The sequence below is a fragment of the Apteryx rowi genome, unplaced genomic scaffold (assembly GCF_003343035.1).
Source record: "Apteryx rowi isolate R43461 unplaced genomic scaffold, aptRow1 scaffold_633, whole genome shotgun sequence".
NCBI classification, from domain to species: domain Eukaryota; kingdom Metazoa; phylum Chordata; class Aves; order Apterygiformes; family Apterygidae; genus Apteryx; species Apteryx rowi.
Genome location: NW_020450909.1, coordinates 423,505 through 448,018, shown reverse-complemented (window position 1 = coordinate 448,018; position 24,514 = coordinate 423,505). Strand labels below are relative to the sequence as shown.

General features: G+C 40.2%; 1 protein-coding gene across 3 annotated transcripts in view; it reads left to right on the top strand.

The window, feature by feature from the left end:
- The window catches only part of PLAGL1 (PLAG1 like zinc finger 1), a 29,865-nt gene extending 5,675 nt beyond the window's left edge, over positions 1 to 24,190 (top strand). Inside the window, exons 2-7 of one of the 3 annotated variants that reach the window (XM_026084291.1) lie at positions 10,516 to 10,671; positions 11,662 to 11,774; positions 14,324 to 14,473; positions 18,101 to 18,223; positions 19,826 to 19,935; positions 20,709 to 24,190. In XM_026084291.1, the coding sequence (XP_025940076.1) occupies positions 10,516 to 10,671; positions 11,662 to 11,774; positions 14,324 to 14,473; positions 18,101 to 18,223; positions 19,826 to 19,935; positions 20,709 to 21,984 (1,928 nt within the window). In that variant the 3' untranslated portion in view covers positions 21,985 to 24,190. Of the gene's footprint in view, positions 1 to 10,515; positions 10,672 to 11,661; positions 11,775 to 14,323; positions 14,474 to 17,403; positions 18,224 to 19,825; positions 20,323 to 20,708 lie in introns of those variants that run through there. The other 2 variants (XM_026084290.1, XM_026084292.1) reach the window with 2 other exon arrangements.
- The last annotated feature ends 324 nt before the right edge of the window (positions 24,191 to 24,514 follow it).

Sequence of the window (24,514 nt, the reverse complement as noted above, 5' to 3'; positions counted from 1 at the left end):
TAGACTCAAGGCTGTCCTTATACCAGAGGAGAGTAGTTATTGTAAGGGAAATGTCCTGTACTGCTGCTGAATCTGTTGTTATTTTTATTTAAAAAGCTCAGGTGGACATAATTTCTTTAGTACTATATCAGTCAAGATATTAGAAAATTATCTTATGGTTCCCACTGAAAGTCTTTAGAGTAGAAAAAAGTATATGTCAGATCCTGGGAAAAAGAGAACAAGAAAATGGAAATACAGCGGACTGGCTGGTATGACACTTCTTTTTGTGAATGTTTTTTTCACTCACATACGTTTTTGTGTCTGTCCAAATGTGGAGCTTCCCAGGGTCTGTATTTTTTCAAGAAATCACATCATGCCTTAAAAGAGGACAATAATTAACAGGATCGTAAAGGCTAAGAATGAGGGTCTCCTCCATTTTCTTCCCAAAGAAGCTTTACATTTTGTTTTCAAATTGTATTGATCTTTAATATTAATTTAGGGCATTTTTTTCTCAAGTATTTAGTACAAATTGCATGCATTCTCTGCTAGTTTTCATAAAAATGTTTTAGATGGAGTTTAGAGTGCTCCCATATTTTCATGGGGAAAATCCGAGTCTGAATTAGGGCTGCACAAAGCAGACATCTTAATAGGTAGATGTGAGTCCATCTTCTTGCTTGTACATTTCGTGCTACAGCATCTGCAAAGAAGTTGTATTTTCTACCTCTAGAGGGTGAGGGGGTTAACTTAAAATATGCTCACCTTACCACTTCTCGCTCCTCAGGCAGCTTGGAGACTTTAAAAGCAGTTGCAATTAAATGGGACAAGCTAAAGCTGTCGGGAATAGAAACACAGTGTAAAAAGCATAGGACCGGATTCTGCTGATATCCATGTATACACTTAGCTCTTTGGATGTATGAGTAGTCACATTATGAAAAAAGGAAGTTCATGTGGAGAAGTGAATATATGGATACTTAGCACTAGTTGTCGGACCGAGACCTTAGAGGGCCAGTCCTGAAAGAATACTTTGTCATTTCATAGGAACTAAGCCTGAGTAAAAGCCAGAAAATCAAGCATCCTTCATGTTCTAGAAAACAGACAAGTGGACGTTTAATGCCATAACTGAAATTGTTGGCTGTGCCCTCTGTTGTTCAAGAGATGTGTAGTAAAGGCTAAAGCTGTTCTGCTAGGCTGTTAATGACCCTCCATTTAGAAAAGTAATGCTTTTAAAGAGAACCCTTATAATATATTTCAGTGTTCTAAATATATGCTTTAGGATTCATTAGCTCAAAACAGCATTAACTTTTTTTTTTCTTCTTTTGAGTAAATTGGAACACTGATGGGAGATCTGAATTGTTAACTGGGAAAGTAGAAGTTGTCCAGCTGCAGGATAAGTACAGCTTTCCTTCACTCTGTTGTGCCAAACTTCCTCACTATGTTTTGCAGTAAACCAATATTTCCTTCTCCAAAGTGTCCGTAGAGGTGTTTAGCTTTATATAAAAATGTATTTTATACTGGAGGATTACTATCAGTAATCAGCTAGAAATATATTCCAGTCAATAGCATCTTTGATGTGAAAGTTCCTGCAAGTCAATATTGAAAGTTTTATCACAAATGTGAAAGCAGGAATCAGTTTGGGCTGGTTTCCTAAGGAGAGAAGGCTTTATGGCCAAGCTGTTTGTCAGTCTYCWCCAGATGAGGTCTGAACTTGGTGGCCAATATCAACCAAGTTCAGTGAAAAGTTTCATGACAGTATGTGTCTGAGATAAGGACAGAGAGACCCAATCTAAGGTTCCCTTTTAAGGAATTGTTGCAAATGCTGGAAATATTTCAACTAATTAATACTAAGCATTAGCCATTAGACGCTCTGCACATCATTTATCAGGATTGAGCCCATGGTGTTGACCAGCCATAAACAAAATTGTCATCTGTATTAACACTCTTGTTATGGTGTRTGTGGATGTGTGCAGGTATATGTTTATATGTACATACATTCAGGAAGACATATGCGCATATTTTTTGGCTAGAACAAAGGTAGAAGATTCTGGCATCTCTGTTAAATTAAAACAGTAGCATAAGCATTATCCACTAAAAGATCTGACAGTAAAGTAAATCAACCAGCCTGCCAAAAATCTGCCCCCCAAAAATGTGCTTGATACATTTTCTGCTGCAAGAGGTAAAACATCTGCTGTCAGAGGCATAGATTGGGGGGACTAAAATATGTCCCATGGGCCACATGCTGCTTACAAGCAGTTTGAATATCCTGCTTCTCTGAATTTCTATGGCCAGTGGGATTTTAGTTTTGCTGTCTGCAGTAGTGAAGCAGTACAATTTGGTGCTAGCGAAGAACTAATGGAAGAAGGTGTTGCACCTGGGAGACACTGTCTTGCACCAGTAACAGTTGCTGCTGACTGGTATGAGGGAGAGAGATAGAGTACAACAGGAAGGTTTGGCTCTCGTGAAGCTTTTGCTGTGCATTTTCTAGGACCAGGCTATGCTAACTGAGACTGTTTCTCATAAAAAATGGCAGTTGTTTCTGTGAATTTGCTGTTAGCCTCCTACCCTGTTTCTGGAACTAATTTTATATGACTTCATGCCAAGCCAGTGGAGGGAGGGGGAAAGAAGGAAAAAAAACCTGAAAAATCAAACTGCATTTTTCAGTTTGATTGTTTGAAATGTATTCAGCTTTCAGCAATGAGAGAAGTCTCTTTGTTCATGCTGATTAGAAACTATTACATGTAAACTACAGGAAGTGACTTCATTTGAATTGTACCCATTATGTATATGGATTCTGATAGCAACCAAAACCCATGTGGTGTACCAGAAATGTGACACGTGCATTTTAGTCCCAAGAATAACCAGAAAAAGATTATTTTTTTACATAGCTTTCAATCAACCAATGCCTTGATCTCAAGTCATTTTCAGATGAATGAACGTACCAAGAACTTTGATAAACTAGTTGTTCTGACCATAGAGTGAAGTTAAACTGTGATAAACACACCTACATACCTTCCCTGCTGTTTTTTTTTTCTTTAAGTTTACTGTAAAGTCCTATAAGCTGCTGCCCTTTTAGGAGTTCAAAACGTGAAGGTAATCTTTTAATCCTAGCTGTGAAGTCTGCAAGAGACACCAAAGCACAGGTATATCTTTTGCTGCACAGACTTCATGAACACCTACTGAAGGTGCTATATGCAGTATCGTCACCGAGTTTCACAGCCTGAGTGTGCTCCTTCTCCTGAATCTTCTCTAAACTATTTTGCTTGTTAGATTTGCTAAGTAGAAAGACCACAGTAGAAAGCCTCGTAGGGGTTAATGGGAGGATGGCTTTTATGGGAAGCTGGTTAAATTCTTTCTGACTGTGCCCATCATAGTACTTTGCAGTTACCAGTCCAAAAGCTTTTATTGTTCCCAGATGTGCTTGACTGTCATCATGATTACTCCCTATTAAGAACTAGTAATGAATCATAGTCATTGTTATCATTATATATGTTTGTATAGCAAATAGTTTTGGAGTTCTGAAAAGTTTACGTACTTAAACGTATGCCTGTCAGGAAAATGCATGTTTGCTTTGTGTTAGAAGATTTCTTTATAGCCAGCTAAGTGCTAAGCCTCTCTGGGTCCTTTCTAAAGGCATCCTTTAATTAAAACAGGATATGTTTTGGACAAGTAGGAGTGGATGCCTTGATTAATTATCACTTCTGGAGAGCGTAGAAAGCCCAAGGATGTACGTTCCCTAAGAACCGTCTTTCTTCCTGGGAAAGAAGGTGGGGGCAGAGGGGAGGATAGAGGATCTGTAAGCGAAAGTGTCACTCCAGATCAGTATCTATTTCAGGAAGACGGTGCCGAAGGATGGGGCTTATCTACAGTCCTGGGTCCTAGTTCTTGGGAATTAGCTTTACCTGCCAGCGTGACTAAATGTAAGGGATAGCAATAAGGCACGTTACTGTTTTATTTCTCCGTTTCAGTCTCTACATATAGTAACTCATTTTTTTAAGTTTTACATTTTAGTAGAATGAGGTCATGCTATTATAAATGTGCTTAATGTTAAGCTCGATTGCGRGGATGTTTGCCAACCACCTAGCACACTCTTCCCCAGGGAGTGGGTGTCCCCAAAATGGCATTAGGTGTTGGTTCCCACGGTGCCGCTCACCCCTGCACGAGATCGGGGCTCCTCCTCCTCCCTCACCTCCCCCAAGACCCGAGGGGCTCTTGCCCGCAAGTCTGCGAGCTCTGGGCTGGCAATTGGCAATGCAGGGCGTTAAGGAGGAGCCAGCACTGCCCTCAGCCCGCATTTCCCAGGGTTTCCGTGCTCGTGTGCTAGGTAGAAGTCGTGGGGCTTTGTGGTCCCCTTGCGTCAAAGACATTTGAACTAACTGTGTGAAATCCGCTGAAGGCACTCTGAGCTTTCAAGTGCTTAGGRGTAAATCTCCTCTGAGGTGTTGTTTTGGATGTAGGATTATAGAAAATGCATTAATATTTATCGAACAATGCTATGTCTGATGAATATGCAGGTTTGCATTCTTTGCTCAGGTGACCGGTTATGACTGCAAACTCAGCTCTTAGTGTGGTTTCCTGATTTTTTTGTTTTTTCCTCAGGCGTGACTGAGCAGTTCTAATTCTTTACTAAAGACAGATTTTGTTATTTGAGAGAGAGGAGCCACCAAAAGGAGAAACTGAAGACATGTTCACCTATTTTCGTTTTGGACTAGCGATCAGTTATTACAGTTAAAAACTGAAAATCAGTCAATAGAAAATTTATCATAGCAAAATATTGCAAATAAGTTAATTGGATTTGAATAAAATTCTTAGCCTCTGCTAACTGACTGGAGTTTGAGCTTTCAATAATATAAATTGGATGAATTATTAATCAGTTAGGAGTTTCAGCTCCTTTGTAAATGCACTTTACACATCCACATCAAACTCAGGACGTGTAAGGCTTCTTTCATAAACATTTTTTACAGAGGAAATGTGTGGCAGTGGCCCACAATAATGGGAAAACTACTTGGGATTAACTGTTTGCTAATTGAGTACTTTGAATTTTTGCCAAATAAATTATATTCTGAAACAAGCTTTTCAAGCTTTTCCAGCAGTGAGTGCTTCAGAACAAACCGCAGAGCAGGAAAATCTCATGTACTCTCATGTAAGAAGAATCAAGACTTGCATACTGCAAGCGCAATGTATATTACACAGAAAATTTCAACAAGATATTTATGTAGCGTTCCTCCACATAAAAGCTAAGCAAGGATAGTAGAGCAGTGCAGTATAACTTTGGGATAAATTACTATTGTTTGCTCTGCAAATCTTATGATTGTAATTAAAGTTGGATTTGGACTACTGTGTGCACTGATCTTTGTTCTCCTTGCTCACTAGAGCTAATTCTAATACTGCAAAGCAGAGTAGCAAATTTTAAATACTGCTCAGCTGAATGATCACTTCTCTCAGGATGTCTTTACTACAAGTGGACATTTTAAGAGGAGCGATTTGCCTCTGGATGCAAAGTGCACGTAATAGTGCTGTAGACAGTCTGTGAGCCACTGAAGTATTCAAGTATTGTAAAGTCCCTTGAAGTCGAGGTTGGAGAAAACAGAAAGACTGCCTAATAGGGGTCTAGTTTTTGGCAAATTGGTTTTAAAAAATGAGGTTCTGAAGCTGATTGGTTGAAGAAGTGGTGGTATGTTCACGCTCTCGTGACAGTGATTGCTGCTGCTGTATAGCTATGTATAGCTCCCATTATCTCCAGGCCCGGACTTTGTGCAACCGCAGTGCGTGGCGCTTTGCCCACACTAATGAGCTCTTCCCTGAGGCTGGGCTTATGTCTGCGGGGCTGGCACTGGCCTCGGATGGTGCCGCTGTTTTGGGAACCAGAGTTTGCTCACCGTGCTCAAGCCCCGCTCGCACATGTTGCCATCCCAGCGCGGCCGCCGCTGGCCAAAGGAGCAGCATAGGCAGCCCCGGCATCAGCTGGAAGAAGTCACAGTGGCCACAGAGGTGGACCAGCGGTGGCCTGCGGGGTGCTCGCAGAGGCTGGCTTTYGTCTAGACTTGGCCCAAGGGGAGCAGCGCAGGTGAGCGATCCTCCCAGCTGGCTCCCCTACCCCGGGAAGGGAGCTGTCCGCATTTTGGCCAGGCTCACATGGCCAAACAAGTACCCTGCAGGTATATATGTATGTGTGTGTGTGTGTGTGTGTGTGTGTGTGTGTGTACATATAGGTATATTATATACTATAGCACTGCTGCTCTAAGGATATAGTAAATGACACCCTGTTCCTTCTTTTACAGCTTGTAATCCTTGTTGAGTCTATTTTCTTTTTGTTGCCTACTCCTCGTTTAAATGGCAGCAAAGCAGAAGAGCAGAGGCAGTTCTGTTTTTTTCTAGCATGCTTGGACATTGTCCTGTAAATGTGACGTGGAATCCATTAATTTTGTTTATATAAATATCATTTAAGGGAATGGGGAAACTGTGATATGTTAAAGTTCCTAACAGAAAGCAGGAAAAAGCTTTCATCGCAAAGTGATTTTTCTAACAGAATATTTAATTTGCAGTGCTAGTACTGCAAAGTGCGTGTTGTTTCTATAACAATGTTCCATATTTCAGAACAGCTTAGGGTGTGTTCTGAGACTGTTGTTGAAATCATTACTTTTTTACTGAAGTAGCCAAGATAAAAGGAGGAATAAAACCCAAGTGAGCTGTGCAAACTGGTGCCATACTGGGGCTATAATAATGTATACATTCCTTCTGTAACAGCATCTGTGCTATAGAATTCAAATACAAAGGGTCATGAGTTGTTGTGTAGTTATCTCCAAGGAAAAAAGTGAACTCGACAGCTTTTGTGTTGTTAGTTTCCTGGAAAAAAATTACAAAGATCCCCATTCCCCAGGGTAATTCCTAAAACAGTAGATGCTCTAAAGAGTTCAGTTATGATTTTCTTATAGTGACCCATCCTATGCTTCTGGTACACCCCACAATTTTTAGTGTGCAATAAATTCAGAGTCAGGCTACTGGCATGCTGGTATGGGGTCAGAAATACTGCATAGTGAATGTAATTCCAGGATGCCTGTTAAATGGCTAAATTATCTAGTAGTCTTCATATTCCATGTAATAAAATACAGAAAATCCTATTAGCTAGTTCTGGATATTTCAACATGCTGTCACCAGAGAAGAATCACAAGCCTTGCTAGCAAGGTACTTTGAAAACACATAAATCAAGATGTACTGAGCTGCCAGAATACCAACTGAAGTGGGTGGAAAAGCTAATTAACTTTGAGCACTGTCCTAATTCAGAACTACTTCCAGTTCTGGAGCTAATTTCATTCAGTGCTAGCCGGCGGATTCGTCATACAGTTTATGCATGCCATCTGTGTAGCCCCTCGTCTCTGTGGTCTGTAAGCTTTGTGGCTTGTTCAGTACCCATGCTGATTTAAAGCAATCCCTAATTTTGGAGGAGTGCTTTCCCAGTGCCCATGCCATGGGAATTGTTTCACACCTTACGTCTTGATCGTAGGAGATAGGTTCTTTCTTTTGGGACTGCGTCGCCATGTTTGTCTTCTGTCAACTTCGGCTACGGATTCAATGTCTCTGCAAGACTAAAAGTAACAGCCAAATAAAACCGTAGTAAAAGTTAAAGCATAGCTAGACTAATGCTATGATAAGTATATAGAGACTCATTCACTTCAATTATAAAAGGTATAAGTTAAAGAAGATGAAATTATCTGTTGCTTTATCAAGTCCTCTAGGTTGACATCCTTAGACTCCAGGATCTCAGGTCTCATTTAGATACCTTTCTATCAACAGATTTCTTTGGGTTAGCATAATTGTAAGTTGCAGCCAGCATCTTCCATGTGCATGTTTTTAACTGTCCCCCAAGAGTGCTAAGTTTCTGTTGATTCAAAATCAAATCATCCGCCTGCGTAGACGCTGGTGCGGAGTTTACAACTGTGCTTGTAAAGGYGTGTTCACATGATTGCAAGTCACTGAATTACCGAGTGGGGATGGTACCACCTGTCAGCTGAGTCACATCAACTGGCTATTGCAATAGCAATGAAAATGTGATAGCTGAACACAACTTGCAGTTGTCACAGCTGTGTCAAGGGACATTCGGTCACGAGCCTTTTAGTTGTGCCATGCTCGCTTGCAACTTATAACAAAATTGGTTGCTAGAGTGGCAACAGGGTGCATGCTTGGGGGTCAACTAACAGGGCGCTAGGGCTGAATTTGGAGGCAAACTCAAGAGACACCAATTTGGCCTGTTTTTCCCTGTTTCCCGTTTCCAGCAGCCCTCCGCTGCCCTCCCACGTGTTGCAAGCAGCCTGCTGCCACCGTGGAGCTCCTCGGCGGGCACTGCCCCAGGACAGCTAAAAGGTTTGCTCAGGAGCTCACAGTTGTGATGAATCACAGAGGCATGGCATGGATTGATAAGGTCGTGTACTTTACGATTAGATACATCCTCCCTATAACAGCGGTTCTTTGTCTCCATTTTGCTTTTGGCAATGTTTTTCAGCAGTTTGCATGCAACAACTCTCCAAGCAGGAGTTGTTCAACTTGAAACAAAGTCACCATTATTCTAGGTAAGCTCAGGAAGCCCATGGAGGACCCCTAATAATTTTGTTGCCCTCAGAAGACATAGACTGTTGGTAATTTGTTTAAAAGCCTATTAAGTTAAATCACCAAGAAAATATTTTTTTTCTAGAAGCCTAGCTATAAAGGACTTTCAGGCTTATAAAACAGCGTGTAACAAGAAAAATTTGTTCTGCAGCTGTTTTTTTGTTTTTTTGTTTTTTGCGTATTTTAAGCAACTAGACGTGTAGCTCTGGAGCGGCATGTTCTTTATCAGTAGCACTAGCAAAAAAGAATCATAGATTTCAGCTATTGGTAGTGCAGGTGTGCAGTCCGGGAGCCATGACAAAAGAAAACTATTKCATGATCCCAAAATTTGTGAAAAGCATGGACTACTGCAGTGTCTCTAATTAATTTTCTCATTTGCTAAAAGTACTTTGCCTCTTAGAATGAAGACTGATGAGAGTGAATGATGTTATCTCTTAGAAATTGGTTGTGATTAGTCCTTTCTGCTGTGTCCCTGTTTTAGCTACTGCATATAGCTATCAGTAGCCTGACCAACATGTAAGTCTACCTCCTCATTTACAGTTGATAAAAAGCCCAGGGAACTCAGTAGGAATACTTCAGACTTGCTTGGGAGGGTTGGGGACTAGCCTTTTGAGGCCTGTAATTTAATCAAGTGCCTAACTATGTTTAAAAGCTGGAACTACATCTTTTGGAGCTTCTCTGAATACTGCATTTATAATATTACTGCTCTTTCTCAAAGACCTTCTCTGATGTCTCTCCAGGTGGTGCCTGCTGACCCCTTAGGTTTCCCTCGACCTGTCTTTGGCTGCTGGCCCCTGTCTGTTGGGAAGTCTCATCTCCCCTGCCCCAGTCTTTGCTACAGCTTCCCATGGCTCTCTTGAACTCTTTTGACTTTTCTGACTTTTCTCTTCTCTTGCTTATTGTAAGTTACTGAATAGACTTGCTCAACAGCCTTTTCAGAAGTAAAACAAGACAAGGTAGTCATGGATGACTGCTATCAGCTTTTCCTTTTAGCTCAGTCATAAGGAATAGTTGGCTCACTAGTTTGGTTTCTACTGTCTAAAAAAGATTTTCTGCAAGACCTGCTGTGCATGTTTTTCACATCAACCTATGTAACACCAGTGTCTGTATGACTTTTGTTAAAGGGTCTCACTGCTAATTTGTGTCACTACTCAATATGCATTTCCCTGGCAACCAGTTTGAGATAGACTCAATCAAAAATATCATAGTGTGCTGGGGGAAAGTCAGAATTTGCAGATGTACGTTTCTCATTAATGTCCTCTTTGGACGAATCATGTGTTCAGCCTGCAGATGTCATTACTGTGAAACAAGGATCAGGAAATGCAGTGTGTTCCTTTTGGTTATTTCCATAGGCAGCATGGTCTATGAGGAGGCAGTTCTTGATGTGATTGTCACGTGAGTTGTGACTCTAAGACCTATAAAACTCATTTTTCATGGTATCCTGAGGGTCTAGTCTTCTACTGAGAATGCTCTATGCACTCACAATCACAATGATCTTTTTTTGGACTCCGTGTTCTCTGCAAGTTACTTTGTTTTTTACTAGTAACTTGGCCCTTCTCATTTATATACAACTATATACACCTTGATTTTTAGATGTGCAAACTGTGAGCTTCAATCTTGCTGCAATCCTAGTCTCCAGTGGCACTATTTGCAGTGCCTCTGAATAAGTACATGGCTAAATCTTTGGAGTTCCAGACCTATCAATTCACACAGGCGAAAGAGCAAAAACTGGAGGCCTTATTTCAAGCCTTTCATTTCAGTTTTGGCTCACCAGATCAAAACACAGATAACCTTTTTACTACTTTATGTAGAGAAGTGCTGTAAAGAAAAGCATTGGTAATTCAAGATATGTCCTCAGGTGACAAAATTAGAAAATACTAAATTGGAGAACAGTATATCATTTTTTTTGTAACTGGATTCTCTTTTCTGGGTTTGTAGGGTGTGAGGACTGTGGTAAAAGCCTTATAGGAGAATGCAAGCTCCATGGACCACTCATCAGGGCTAAAGATAGGGTTATTCCTAGCCGAGCCCGTCTTACCCTACCTCATTACCTCACTTTGCGAGTGTTGGAGCTACGAGCCGGAAACCAGCAGAGTAAGTATTTTAGCTTTCTCCCACATTTGAGAAAGAGGAGGCAAAAGTACTACCCCTGGCTTGTTTTCATGAATGACTTAAGACGTATCATTAGGTATAAACAGTATGAAGACGACTTTATTTTGAACTGAGCACTGTTAAAGCTCACATTCAGCCACTGTTTTTTATGACTGATTTTCAGTAATGTCAATGCATAGACTGATGGAAGGACATTAGCCAGAGTTGGTGTGACATTTGACTGACAGGAAACAGTATTCAATAAAAGTCTAGAAACAAAATGGCAACTAACCTCCCCACTCCATTCTTCCTATCCCCCTGCAAACTCAAGAGAACATAGCAGGTTAATTTACCTTTTGCAGCATCTTCAGGTAACAATGTAGAAAGACTACGTTGCTACCTTCTGATGGCAGGACAGTTTGAATTCCCAAATTTGAACATGGAAACTACGTCCTTAACTTGCAGATTTTTCCACAACTGCCTGTGTAAAACTGGATTCTGCCTAGATCACACTTCAGAAAGAGAATGATAATATGCCTGTTGTGTCGTACCACTGATATTAGCTAGGGGAATAATTAGAATGAGTAAGGCAGCTTATTTTGTGTTTTATAGGTCCTCTCTGCTCAGTTTGGGAGAGGACAACCTTGTCATTATGTCAACAAGCAGAGCACTGTAACATCAGCTCATACCTTGAAGAGCATCAGCAGTTTTGAGTGTTGCATGTCATCGCTCACTTTAATATCCTGTCATGGATTTAGGCACTTTTGCAAACTGTGCTCAATCCAAGTCCCCTTTCTGAAAAGCCTCTTTAAAGATTTACATCCTTTCAGACTCTTGCCCTTAGAAGGATTTACCAGATTTATTTGTATAGAAGAAATATTCATGTGTTCGGTACTATTGTATGTATCTCCATTTTCATAGCTGTAAATATACAGGAAATAAATAGTTCATGATGTGTGTATTAATTTTAGACTGGTCTTTTTCTATTTGCAGTCCTTGGAGTATTTGCAAAGAAAGTAATACAGAAGAGAACACAGTTTGGTCCTTATGTTGGTCAACTGTCTACAAAACTGACCTGCTATGATGAGAGCAGGCTAGTCCTGCAGGTAACTAACTCAGAAACTCCGCTGGGTTTCAGAGGACTTTTTTTGTTGGATTTCAAACTACATCAGAAAAGCAGTGCTATATTTTTCATTTTATTTATTTACTAAGGAGCACAAGTGTCTTTCTTCTTCTGCCCCAGTTCCCTATGTAAAAACCCTGTGACTGAATATGAAGTGCATATGTGTCTTTAACATTTCATATTTAACTGGGCATTTGCCTTCTAATCTAGTTAATTAATTGTATTTCTGATACATATATAATGAAATGAAATCATATTATTAGATTGCACAGCATACCCCAAAGTGCCAAAATGTCCTTATATGCTGTGTTTTTAGAAGTTTGCCTATTTACTTTCTAGGAGGAATGTTCTACTACTTCCATGGTGATTTACCTATTGGTCTAACAGATCTTGATAAACTTTTCACAGAGCACAGCCACAGAAAGTGTCTAAGGATGGTACTATCTTCACAAATAAAACAAAAGGATTTTGGCTTAACACCCTTCCTAGTGGGAGGGTTAAGTTTGTACACTGAGTTAACAGTAGTGACAGAAATATTCACTAAGGCACCTGCTTAGTAGGGAAGAACAGTGCAGGGATGAAGAAGCATTTCTCACTGATGTGAATATATATATATAAACTTTGATATATAGTGTACAAACTCAATTTATTCAGACAGATTGTTATTTAGGACTGGTACTATACTGGATATTCAGATACTRATCACCCCATCTGGACCATGACACTGTTAATTGTACTTCATCCAGTACAAATAAAGACCTCTTTCAGGACCAGCCTAGCTTAAATATATATGCATGTGCATCCTTTCCCACTGGAGTTTCCTGGGAGCGATAGTTTCTTGTAATCCACTAAACCCTGGTCTGTGTGCTCTGCTGCACGGGTCCRGTTGTCTGGTTATGTTCATCCCCTCAGCTGGACTGAGGAAGTCCGTCCCTCCTGAGCCTGTCCGTTATCAAAAGGAAACATAACTGAAGGGATGCCCGGTTGTGCCTGGACTCTGTCTTACTGAGTCCATGGTCCAGCCACAGCCTCCTGCAGGACTGCCCAGCAAGTCCCAGTCCTCGCAGAGCCCACGCCGAGTGTCAGGCCCTCTCACCACTCAGGGGAGAGCGACCCTCAGCCGCTGTCCTGTGACATGCTTTGTGTCTTCACTCATGTTTTCTCCAGGAGCTGAGGCCTGGGGAACACTGTCTTTTGTGGAGGAAGGCAGGCAGACAGACAGACAACTCCTGTAATTTTGCTTGAGAACAAAAGTAGTAGATTCAATAGTCACTTTAGACAGCCTTTGCTCATGGAGGTCATGTGAGTGGTCTGCCAGCAGAGTAACACTATCCTTCTGTGGGATTTTCAAAAGATGTTGGCACCAAAGAATATTTATTCTTCCCCATGATTAAATTTCTTCAGTCCTTATGAGACACTTTAATTCTTACAAATACAGAGAATACATATCTCTAACAAGCTTATGAACATGGATGGACTAAACATCCAGTTCCTTCCTCTTCACCAAGCCAGTTTAAACCACACTCTATCCTCTATCGGCCTCGTTTGTTTAGAAGTATATTCAGATAAGCACAGCTCTGCCTGATGAATGGGCTGTTTCTTCACAAGAAGAGGCAAAATTCCCACATTTTTGACAAGAGAGAGCAGCAGGTGCCTTGACTTCTCCCTATCAGAACTATGAGTATGTGACCAAACCAGGGCTCATCCAACAGGCATGTATTTTCCTTGGAAGCATGACAAAGTTAGGTAAAATAGTTCCCCAAAGCAATGGAAATGAAATTTGTTTTGCAACTAATTGTTAATTCTCAAGAGCTTTTAAATGGTTAGTGGAACAGATACATGCAGTACTGACATCTGTTGTGCAGCTTCAGCTGTCTGTCTTCCAGGACGTATTGCAGAGAAGCAACCTCCTTGCACCGGATCTGGAATACTTTGCCTCATCGAGGCATTCTGTTGGAAAGGAATCTAACAAGAATGAAATTAAGCAGCATGAAAGATTTTTATAGCACAACTGTTCATTTGTATTTACCTTTGTATCGTTAAGGGGAAAAAGAGATGACTGTTAAAATGCCATTATACTGTATGATACCTCTTTGGACTTATTACACAGTTGTTTAATTGTTCCATGCAAAACATAGCATTAATACAGCACTAAAGTTTGAGATTATCAAGTACTCAGGAAGTACATTAAGGCATAAAGCTTATCTTTCTACCTGCCTGCACTTAGTCCTTATAATATTATCTTTATATAACATAAAATGATGAAATATAAACTGGAAATACATACAAAGGCCCACAGTTATTTTAGTAGCTGAGTGCCTTGGAAAGTGTTCACTCTTCACTTTCTTTTGCACTCGGTGTTCTTTAAGAGTGGTCTGTTTCAAAACAACCATGTTTTCAAAGGACATATCACTGGGAGCAGGTAAATAACTGGTAGCCATGATTCGAAGTTAAAGGAAAAAAAATTAATGTGTCTCTGTACAGGACTTGGTTTTATCATGTTCTTTCTCCCATCTTCCCACTTTATGTCAGGTATTGAAAGATGGAGGGAAGTACTTTCTGGACACTCCCAATGAGGACTGTGGAAACTGGATGATGTTTGTCCGGTTAGCCCGGAACCAAGAAGAACAGACTCTTGTGGCTTATCAGCACTGCGGAGAAGTCTACTTCACAACTGTTAAGGTAGTTAAACCCACCCTGCTTCAGCTATCATTTAAATGATAATTCATAGACAAAGACTGTGAAAGACTAACCCTTTTACAGATGAAAGACTGATTATATTCAAACAACTGCTTCTTTATTACATACCAGCTTTTATATCACTTAATCCATAGTAAAGCAAGCAGTGCATGGGGTTTTGCATTTGAAGTCAGTGTGTAGTTACTGTTCTGGGTAGTGAAGAATCGGAGCAGAAATATCATTCATGATAACTGTGTTTAAACATGAATGTTATAAAGTCTTACTTTTCTTCAGTTCCAGATAGGTCTGTGGTGAGATTGTCTAGCAGTGTTACATTCAGCAGCGCTTCATGCTGGAAAGAAAACACACATTCCTTTCCTTTATTACGTTTTTGGACACCAGGTGCTCAAAAACAGGATATTAAGTAGAATCTTTAAGTACTATTTTCCTCTCTCATTAAATCTGGAGATTTAACCACAGAACTTTCAATACTGTGATGTTGCTATGAAATGATCAGTTTATGGTAGAGTTTCTGGACTGTGTCCACGCCTGAGGAAAGAGAACAAAATACTCTGTATTTATAAATAACATTGGAATATACAGACTTGATCTTTCTGCTTTCCTCCCCTGTGTTGTTTTGGACACTTTGACAGGAGAGTTTACTTTAATCAGTGATAACTTACTCTTTTAGACACCTATGGAACTGAAGATTTTCTTAGAATGGAATCTATATGTTGAAGATCTCTTATTTTCCTTTTTTTATCCTTTTTTAATTTAACGATCGTATATCATCGTGAGCTGCAAAAAGAAGAAATTATTGAGAGAAACTAGCCAAAGAAGTTACTGTAGGATTAAAATCCAGTGTTTCAATTTCATTTTCAAGTTTGGCACATGTTTATGTGGGATAGTATTATTTACTTTCATTCCTCCACTTTCATTTTTCCATCTGAAAAGTGGGGAAAGTATTTACCATACAGTGATGATGTGAGAATAGGGTAATGGTGATTGATAGCACTTTACATCTTGGAAGTCCTTTATAACAGTAGTAAATATAGTTGCATTTGAATGCTTTAAAATAGAAAAATCGATGTAAAACAGTAGATACTAATCTGAGACAATGCTTAGGCTATGCTCAAAATTCTRATGTGCTCTGTATCATTTGAGATTTAATATATGATTTTAAATGTATGCTAGACATGTAGAACTGTCATGGTTAATAGTACTGTATTTGGGAAACATGAACAAATGCTTTTCTAAGAAGTTGTAGTTATGAATTGGTAACTTATTGGTAATTTAAATACTATTGAGCTAGCTCATTGCTGGCACAAAAAGCAATGGTCTGCTAACTTCAACAGAACACTGCTCATTTGCAGTAATGGAGAGTTGCATCCTATATACTAAAATGAAGAGTATCTTAGTCTAAGTAATGTGCTTTCGACCCTTAACTATACTATGCATCATAGGGAATTACTTTGGTTTTCCCACTCTTAAGTCCCTCGTGTGATTCACTGTTTTGTGGAATCCTGCAGATTTTGTCCTGGTCAGTGAACATTACAGGCTTTTGCTATGCTTAGGCACACCCTGCTGGTCATCATGTTGTGAGGCAGCCTTGGGGCTGGTTATGAAAATACTTTCTCAAGGTATTTTGAATAAACTCTGTTAAGTTTGGAGTAGAAATATTGGCTCCTCTTCCCACTGTTTTTATAAGGAGATGGAGTATGAATACAGGTAGAAAAATACAGGTAGAAAAAGCCTCAGTGCTGTGAAACTACAGCTACAAAAGCATACATGTATGGATATGGGTAAATGGCATACTAACGCTGTTGTTAGAGTAAGGGCTGACCTAATGACTGCAGTCCCCATAAATAAGTGTTTTAAAAATGTATAGAATTGTGAGGGAGTAAAAATCATCCAAACCTGTTGTCTGTCTCATCACAGGAAATCTCATGTGGGTGCTGTCATAGCTTTCACTTACTGTCCTGGATAAGACAGAGTAAACAACAGCTCGTAGTGGACTTGGATACAGGAGCTTATTTAAGAGCCAAGATTAGAGCTTTTGCCTTGCTTGATTATTTCAGACATTTCACACACTTGCTCACTTGCTCCCCCTCCAAAGTCACATTCACTTGGTCTTAACTTCCCTTCCTGGTGGGCAGATGACTGCTGGTCCAGGAAGTTGGGCAGAAAGTTGTGCTGGTGTCATCCTGTGCAGCTGCTTGTGGTTACCAGTCTCAGATGTCACCAGCCAAGGAGCCTGGGCATCCCCAGGCATTTGCCTCTAGAGGTCTCCTCCACTTTCCAGGATCTTCCTCTCRCAGGTCTGGTTTTCTCCATCTAAACAGTCTATATGCAGAAGCACAACGTGTAATCAGCCTTCTGTTTCCACCTATGTCTCTTTATTAATTGGAGGATTCAGCACATATCACTTTTGTTTAGTCCAGATGTTATCAAAATGTACAACTGGCCCATATGGGCTGCAGCTAGCAAGCAGGCTTGTGCTTGAGAGTTCAGAAGTTCAGTTTTGGACATTACACACACACACAATTATCTGTCACTTGTCAGCATTCACAGTCCAAGTTATTTTTCACCTACTACGCTTATGTAGCAAGGATGTTATAAACTAAGTGCATTTTAAAATGTCACATTTTGTGGAATAAGACTCAACCGCTGTCCTTCAAAGATAATTTATTCTTTACAGTGGCACAAGTTTAGTTTAGTTTAAATATATCTATATATACAATGCAGATTGGCTATGCACCTATTGCAACAAGTATTGTTTTGATTATAGATGAATGAAATACTGTATGGGGGGATAGGAAATCAGGTAAATCCTGACCCCAAAGCTACTTTTCTCCTTTATCCAAATACCTAATGGATCTTTAGCCAGATCTTAATCACGCCTCTCTTTCTGTTTGCTGTATTATTGACTGAAGTATTTGTCAAAGGAGGTCATAGTCCAATCCAGGAGAAGATTTGTGCAAACATGACTGGATGGGAAACTGCAGCTCAAGGGCCCCCTTATGTGTGAGAAGGCTTCAGCGAAAGAGGGGCAGACGTACAATAGCATGTGCATAGTGAGTATGACACGTTAGTGACAGCACAAGGAAATATGCAAGTTTGACTTGGAGTCCACGCACTGATCGACTCTACACCAATGCTCAGTGAGTGTGACGCATCTGGCAGGCATCCAAGCTGTTGTGCACACACCATGCATTTTTCTCTTACCCTTTACCCTATAGTTAAATGTCATGTCTAATGGGCTTCTAGGTATCAAGGCATCGATGTGGTCTATTGCTTGGAAAGATTGCTGGACATCTGGAAATCACAGACAAATGCATCTCACTGAGTAGTGGTCATGAGGCCTGAAGCACTCCTCCTTTCTACTTCCTACCCCAAAATCTCTGCCTATGCTTATACATTTCTGCTTTTAGAAACTGCAAAAGTGTCAAACGATACTGGATAGTAATGCTCAGAAAGTGCTTGAATCTTGAAACTAAGTTAGCAGTGATTTAAACAGATTCAAAGAACACAAGTAAAGATAAGTTGCACCCCTCTCAATTTTGAATACAGTATTATTTTCTATAGGAAAAGTGGCACAAGTAAACTTGAGCTACTTCCTTCTATTCACAGCCAATCGAACCCCACACAGAATTAAAAGTATGGTATGCTGCCGATTATGCCAAATTTATGGAAGCTTCTGCAGTATTCATTAAAGAAGAATCTGATGTCTGCCCTTTGCCTCCAGTAACAACAGTAAGTATTCCTAACCTGCATTCAAGCCATCACCAGGTATAGCAAATTACAATTTGTTTACATACTTTGTCTGTTTATGTAACTTTGGTAATACTAGAATAAAATCTTAGAGTAGTTGGCTAACAAAAAGTCAAGAGGGATTTTAATCAAACAGCTATCCAGAGGAAAGCCACTCTTGCTCTGCATTTGTAATCTAACAGAGACAGCGGTAGTGGAATCAATCAGCGGGATCATTTAGAAAGACTAAGTCTGTCATTAATTTTTGGATAACTGGACCGTCCTGCCTCAGAGCTCTTCTCACACCACTTCATGGTTCCCGCTTGTTATGCTCTGCCTGGTTGTATACAAGCACTGACTGCTTCGATCTTCCCTATTGTAATTAATTCTTCCGTTCTGATCCCAGTACCTTCCCCCTTTGTATGATAGTAGGAATCCTTAGACTGCTACAAAATTTGGGAATTGTTGAAAAAGGGAATGTCAAGAGACAGAAACCTAAGCTAGAAGGAAAAGCTAAACAGGGAATGCATTCGAATCATGAATTCAGAGGTGTTTCGGGAAGGGAAGTATCCCACTTGTGCATTTGCATAGAGGGTTTTAGAGTGTAATCCTGTAAGGAGGGATGAGGACCTGTGCTGTTGGACACAGAGAAGAGAGGAGAGGGCTCCATCTGTAGAGAAAGACAGTGGGCGTAGCCTCAGGATGGTCCCTAGAGCATACTAACCCAAGAGCGAGGAAAGTAAGGACAGTTAATGGGATGCTTAGGTAAAATATGGGGACAGCTAAGGAAGTATGTGGTCATGTATAATCTGGAAGTACATTTCCTTGGTAACTTTTTTTTTTGTAACTGTTAGTCATTTGAATTTTTTAAATTTCAATATTTAAAGTGAATTCAAGTGAATCCAGTAGATCTGTAGAGCTCTTATTTCCCCAGAGATAATTCCAAATAATGCATTACTTGCTGAAAAACTGTTTTGGTGCCTTTAAGCCAAGGTAGGCTTGAGATTCGCAAACCTCGGGTGTTTCTTACTAAGCTTAAGAAAGTCAAATGCCACATATCAGGCTAGGTGAAGAAGTCTCTCCTGAAAGCATTAACCATTGCCATCCAGTAAAGGGGCAAGCAGTGCAGAGTCAGCCCAAAGCACAGGGAAATCTTGTACTGCTAAACTACATTTCTGTGCAGAAAAATACCTAGTTAGACAGTCCCCAGCTCTGGGCTTTTTGTACACCTGCAACAGCAGATAAATGCTCTCAGTCTAAGCTTAAATTACRATTCTCAATTGCTTTTATGAGTAATTCCATAATAAGAACAGGTATAGAGCTTTTGAAATTCAGTACGCAGAGATAAACAAAGGTGAAGGACTCGGGAGCAGTAAATGCTAAAGAAAAACACAGAAAGCCTTTTTTTTTTTCTTTCTAGCTGTAGACTCCTAGAGTTAGCCCATTTCCAGCTAAGCAGCTGGATGGTAGCATTGAAGTAAAAATCATAAATGACAACAACAGAGGTCTTGGGAAAGCCCAGGAGAAGATGCAAGGTCAGTGAGAAGAATATGATCTTTCCTTTGAATGGCTAATAAGAAAGACCTGTTTCTGTTTTCATTGCAGAAAGAGCCCGTAGACCCTTGGATATGCTCCAGCTGTAGAAACGCTTTTGCAACTTTTGCTCTGCTGGAATCTCACCAGTGCGTCAATAAAGACCGAGTCCTTACCACCAGGTTCAGACCACCAAATAAATTGGGACCTGTAAAAGCAAAAAGCAAACTCAAAGGGAAACTGAGAGGAGCAGCATTAGGCAAAAACATTGCACAGTGCTATGGGGCCATTTCCTGTTCCTCTGCTGCAAAGCTTAGCTGTGCCAGCTCAGGAAGCACTTGTGATGCTCTTGTGAGGTTTATACCTAAATGGAGAAATGGCCGGTCTTCACTGTTGAAGGGAAGAGAAGTGAAGGAGCCAGACAATTACCCTTGCCAACTCTGTGGGAAGATATTTGATTCCATTGAAAAGCTCACAGTCCACACTTATGCGCACAAAGGGGAGCGCCCCTACAGGTGTTCACAGCACGGATGCACAAAAGCCTTCATTTCCAAATATAAACTGCTCAGGTACAACTCTGAAGGCACGCCTTTTCTGGTGGGTGTGTGGGGAAAAACAAAAACATCTTTTTCCTCTGGATTGTCCTAGTGACAGTTCATCCCCGAGTTCCAATTTTCATTTTCCTGTGTTGGGAGAATTTGAGGAAATCAGTCTCCCTCAATTGCAGTTGCTACTCAGAAAGATTTTGTTGCAGTATTTTTAACCTACTCCATGCTAGATGACTAACAACCCTTCCTCCCCACCAAAAAAAAAAGAGTTAGGTTATTACTAATAGTCTGAAAATATGTGAAAAGTTCTTCCTTCCAGAGTGCCAGTGTTTTCAAGTCTTAAAGTTGCATCTCAGTTCTGTGCTAGAGTTCTGTAAATGCAAATAACTTATTTTTTTTTGTCTTAGGCACTCAGCCACTCATTCTCCCCAGAAATCTCACCAATGTGGCTATTGTGAAAAGACCTTTCACAGGAAAGACCATCTGAAGAATCACCTTCAAACTCATGATCCTAACAAGATGGCCTTCAAGTGTGAAGAGTGTGGCAAGAAGTACAACACCAAGCTAGGCTATAAGAGACACTTGGCCCTTCATGCAGCCACCAGTGGGGACCTTACCTGTAGGGTATGCGCCCAAGAGTTTGGAGGTACAGAAGTTTTGTTGGAACACCTCAAAAGTCACGCAGGAAAACCAACTGGCAATATCAAGGAAAAGAAACACAAGTGTGACCATTGTGAGCGTCACTTCTATACCCGTAAAGATGTGCGGCGCCACATGGTAGTTCACACAGGCTGCAAAGACTTTCTATGCCAGTTTTGCGCCCAGAGGTTTGGGCGGAAGGACCACTTGACTCGACATACTAGGAAGACTCATCCACAAGAGCTGCTGAAGAGCAGGTTGCAGAATGGTGATTCATTGGGTCTCCTCGACCAGCTTCTTCCATTCAGACTGAAGGAAGATGCCAGCATACTGTCCTCTTTTCCTGACAGGGTGTCTATGCAGAATGGGGTTCTGAACAGCTCAGAACCAGAGGAATACAGCTGTTCGCATCTTCACTCCCAGCCAAGCCTACAAACTGCTCTTCCTCTTGAACCTTCTCCTCTTTTACAAAGGATGGGCTGTGTAGACAGCCTTTCAGCTGTCCATCCCACACCATGCCCAACAACCATTCCTGCCAACCTGAACCTTCATCAGCCTAATAAATATGACCTTAGTTCTACCTCATTTGCAGCAGGATCCCTCAAGAATCTACCGATCAAAGTGGATGTTAAAGGTTACAATGTGCATCTTCTTGAGGACCTGCCATTATCAGAACCTCAGTCGCTTCACAAAATCAATCTGGAAGAAGCATCCTCAGGGCCTGCAGGTGATACTAATAAGTACCCAGTGCACAAGGAGACAGAGACTGCAGCTGAAACTGCCAGCATGCCTTTCATGGATCTCACTCATATAATGAGTTTCTGGCAGCTCCCACCATGTGACAACCAGAGCACTACTGGGGACATCACAATGGCATTTGGTCCAGAAGAACCATCACACAGGCTCAATGGCCTTGGCCAGCAGCAAGGTCCACAGCTAGCTACTGGTGGCATGGCCATAAACCAGCTGCATCATGTTCCTCGCTCCTTTCCATCCACTACAAATTCTGTAACATTGCCTCATTTTCACCATGCCTTCAAATAACTATCAGCTTTTGCGGGGGGGGGAGGAGGGGAGGTTGTTTGTTTGTTTGGGGTTTTTTAGACTATGCTTCTTACTTAAATCTGTTAGGAAAGTTTGTTTTGTTTTATGAAAAACTATCCCAAATGTTTTCAAAGCGCATTATGAAGATGGTAGATCAATTCAGAACATTAATAAACAAGAAGTTCTATTTTCATACTACTATTAGTTTTTAGCATATGACAATAGTAAGACTAACATATTTCCCTCAACACTCTCCATAGTTTTGTTTCTTACATTTCAGTCGAACAACTGAATAAATATCTTCAATAGAAATTCAAAGCATCCATAACAGGCACAGTAAAATTATGGCTGCTGTGGTAGGCGAGAGAGGGTCAGGGTGAATAGGAAGAAGGTGGTGGTGGTGGTGGGGAATCACAGAAAAACAACTTTAATGAGCCATAAATCACTGTAAATGTATACACATAAACTGTTAATATGAATGATTTATGAACATTGCATAGATTTCAGTGTAAAGCACTTAATTACTGAACTTTATGAATTTTTAATTTAAATCAAAATCATTCCAAGAGGAAATATTATCTCCTTGTTTCGCTTTTTTTTAATGAAGAAAATCACTGTTGTGATTATGTTCAACTAGATTTCATTTTCTGAAATGCACTTCAGCTTTGTGCATCTCCTGCATTATTCCTACGGCTGGAAAAAACTACCACTGCTGCCTGATTATGTAAGATCAGATGTCTAGTATACATGATGTTTTCAGAAGGGGAAGTGAATTGTCTCAAAGGCTACAGYAAAACATATCATTTCCATTTAGAACTTGATCTGGTGAGATATTAGACACTGGTCTCACTCTAGTAGAGCACTTAAGCAATTACTTAAATTTAAACCTGTGTTGGCTCAACATCTTGCTTGATTTAACACTCAATAAAAATAGTACTTCTTCCTAACTAAAGGGCCTTTAGTCACCTTCTGTTGATAAAAATGGCCTCTGTTTAGTCTGGGAAATGATTATTAATTATAACCATCTGAAACCTGCATTCCTTGACAGATCGCCAACTGTGGCAAGGCAGCCTGCACAGGGGAGCCTCCAGCTGAGCTGAGCTTCTGTTGAGTCAATGTCCGTCCCATGTGCCCAAGGGTTGTGGTAGTCACCTCACCCACCTCACCCTGCGCACTATTCAAGGCCATGGGGTGTGAACCTGCCTCAAAACTGACACTGAAATTAGCAGGAATGATAATGCTTACAGTCATTTTAATTCTGTGGGTTTTCCTCAAATATTCTGGACATTTACTGTTAGCCTTTGTTTCTTCCAAGCCAGGACACTGGGATTTTGCTTGTTGCCTTTGGTAGGTTGTCCACATATATTTCCAGCTGACAGCGTGTTGGTGTCACAGTCCATTCCCCTGACAAATGAACTAGCAGAAATTGCAAAAAACACATCTCCCAGTAAATTACATTATTAAACAAAAAAAACAGAATTTGCTTTCTTGCCTAACCCATATATATATATATATATATATATATATATATATAAAAAATCCTCCCATTTTTGGTGTATGGTGCTATTACTAATATATTCTGTTGCAGCTAAAACATGCAGAATTCCTGAATCTGAATTAACAATTTCATAATCTGAGATCTACTTTTCCATTAAACCCAGAGAGRGTTAATAGTACCTAATCATCAATGCAGGCATAGCATGGAATAAGCATGTTCTCTTCTCCCCCATTAATCACAGGAGTATTTCCAGACAGCTTCAAATAATGAGTGTTATAAAAATGATTGATTGATTGCTATTTTCATATTAATGAACTACAATGACAGATCTGAATATTTTTACAAGTTTATCAGCATTTGGATTAAGAAAATATTGTAATACTGCAGTTGGTTCAAGAATATATACTTCAGATACACTGTTGAGGTTTTTTATGATGAAAATGAGTTTTTTGGCATAAGACAAGACAAAGGAATTTTAAAATGATTTTTGTAATAGCAACAGCAATAGGAGGAGTGGATAGCTGCATATTATTGTTCAGTTAGTAGTTTTTTAAATTATGAATTCCAGAATAGTGAAAAAGTTGGAAACAATGTTATATGCACATTTTACTAGTCTACATCACATTTTTATCCAAACTTTTAAAGGCATGTGTGTATTCATTTACTACATTGTTCTTCCTGTTCATACAAATTGTATTCACTTGGCTTCATCCAGGGTTATGTGCTTTTTTTAAAAAAAAAACAAAAAAAACGCAGATTCTCATAGCGCTGTCTGACCATTTTGTCATTTTGGTTTGTGCTTCTGTAAGAGGTGTAACTAATTATTATTTGTCCTTGAATTAAAAGGTTCTGTTAAAAAGAAATGCAAATATTGAGCTGAAATCATGACCGTATTCTTCGAGCTGCTCAGCTGAACAGCAGGCCAGCTCACAGCATTCTGAGCTGTCCAAAGACGCGGCATGCCCGGATCTCAAGCTGATCTGAAATCTAGAAAGACACTTTAGGGAGAGATGCTAATCATATGTAACTACA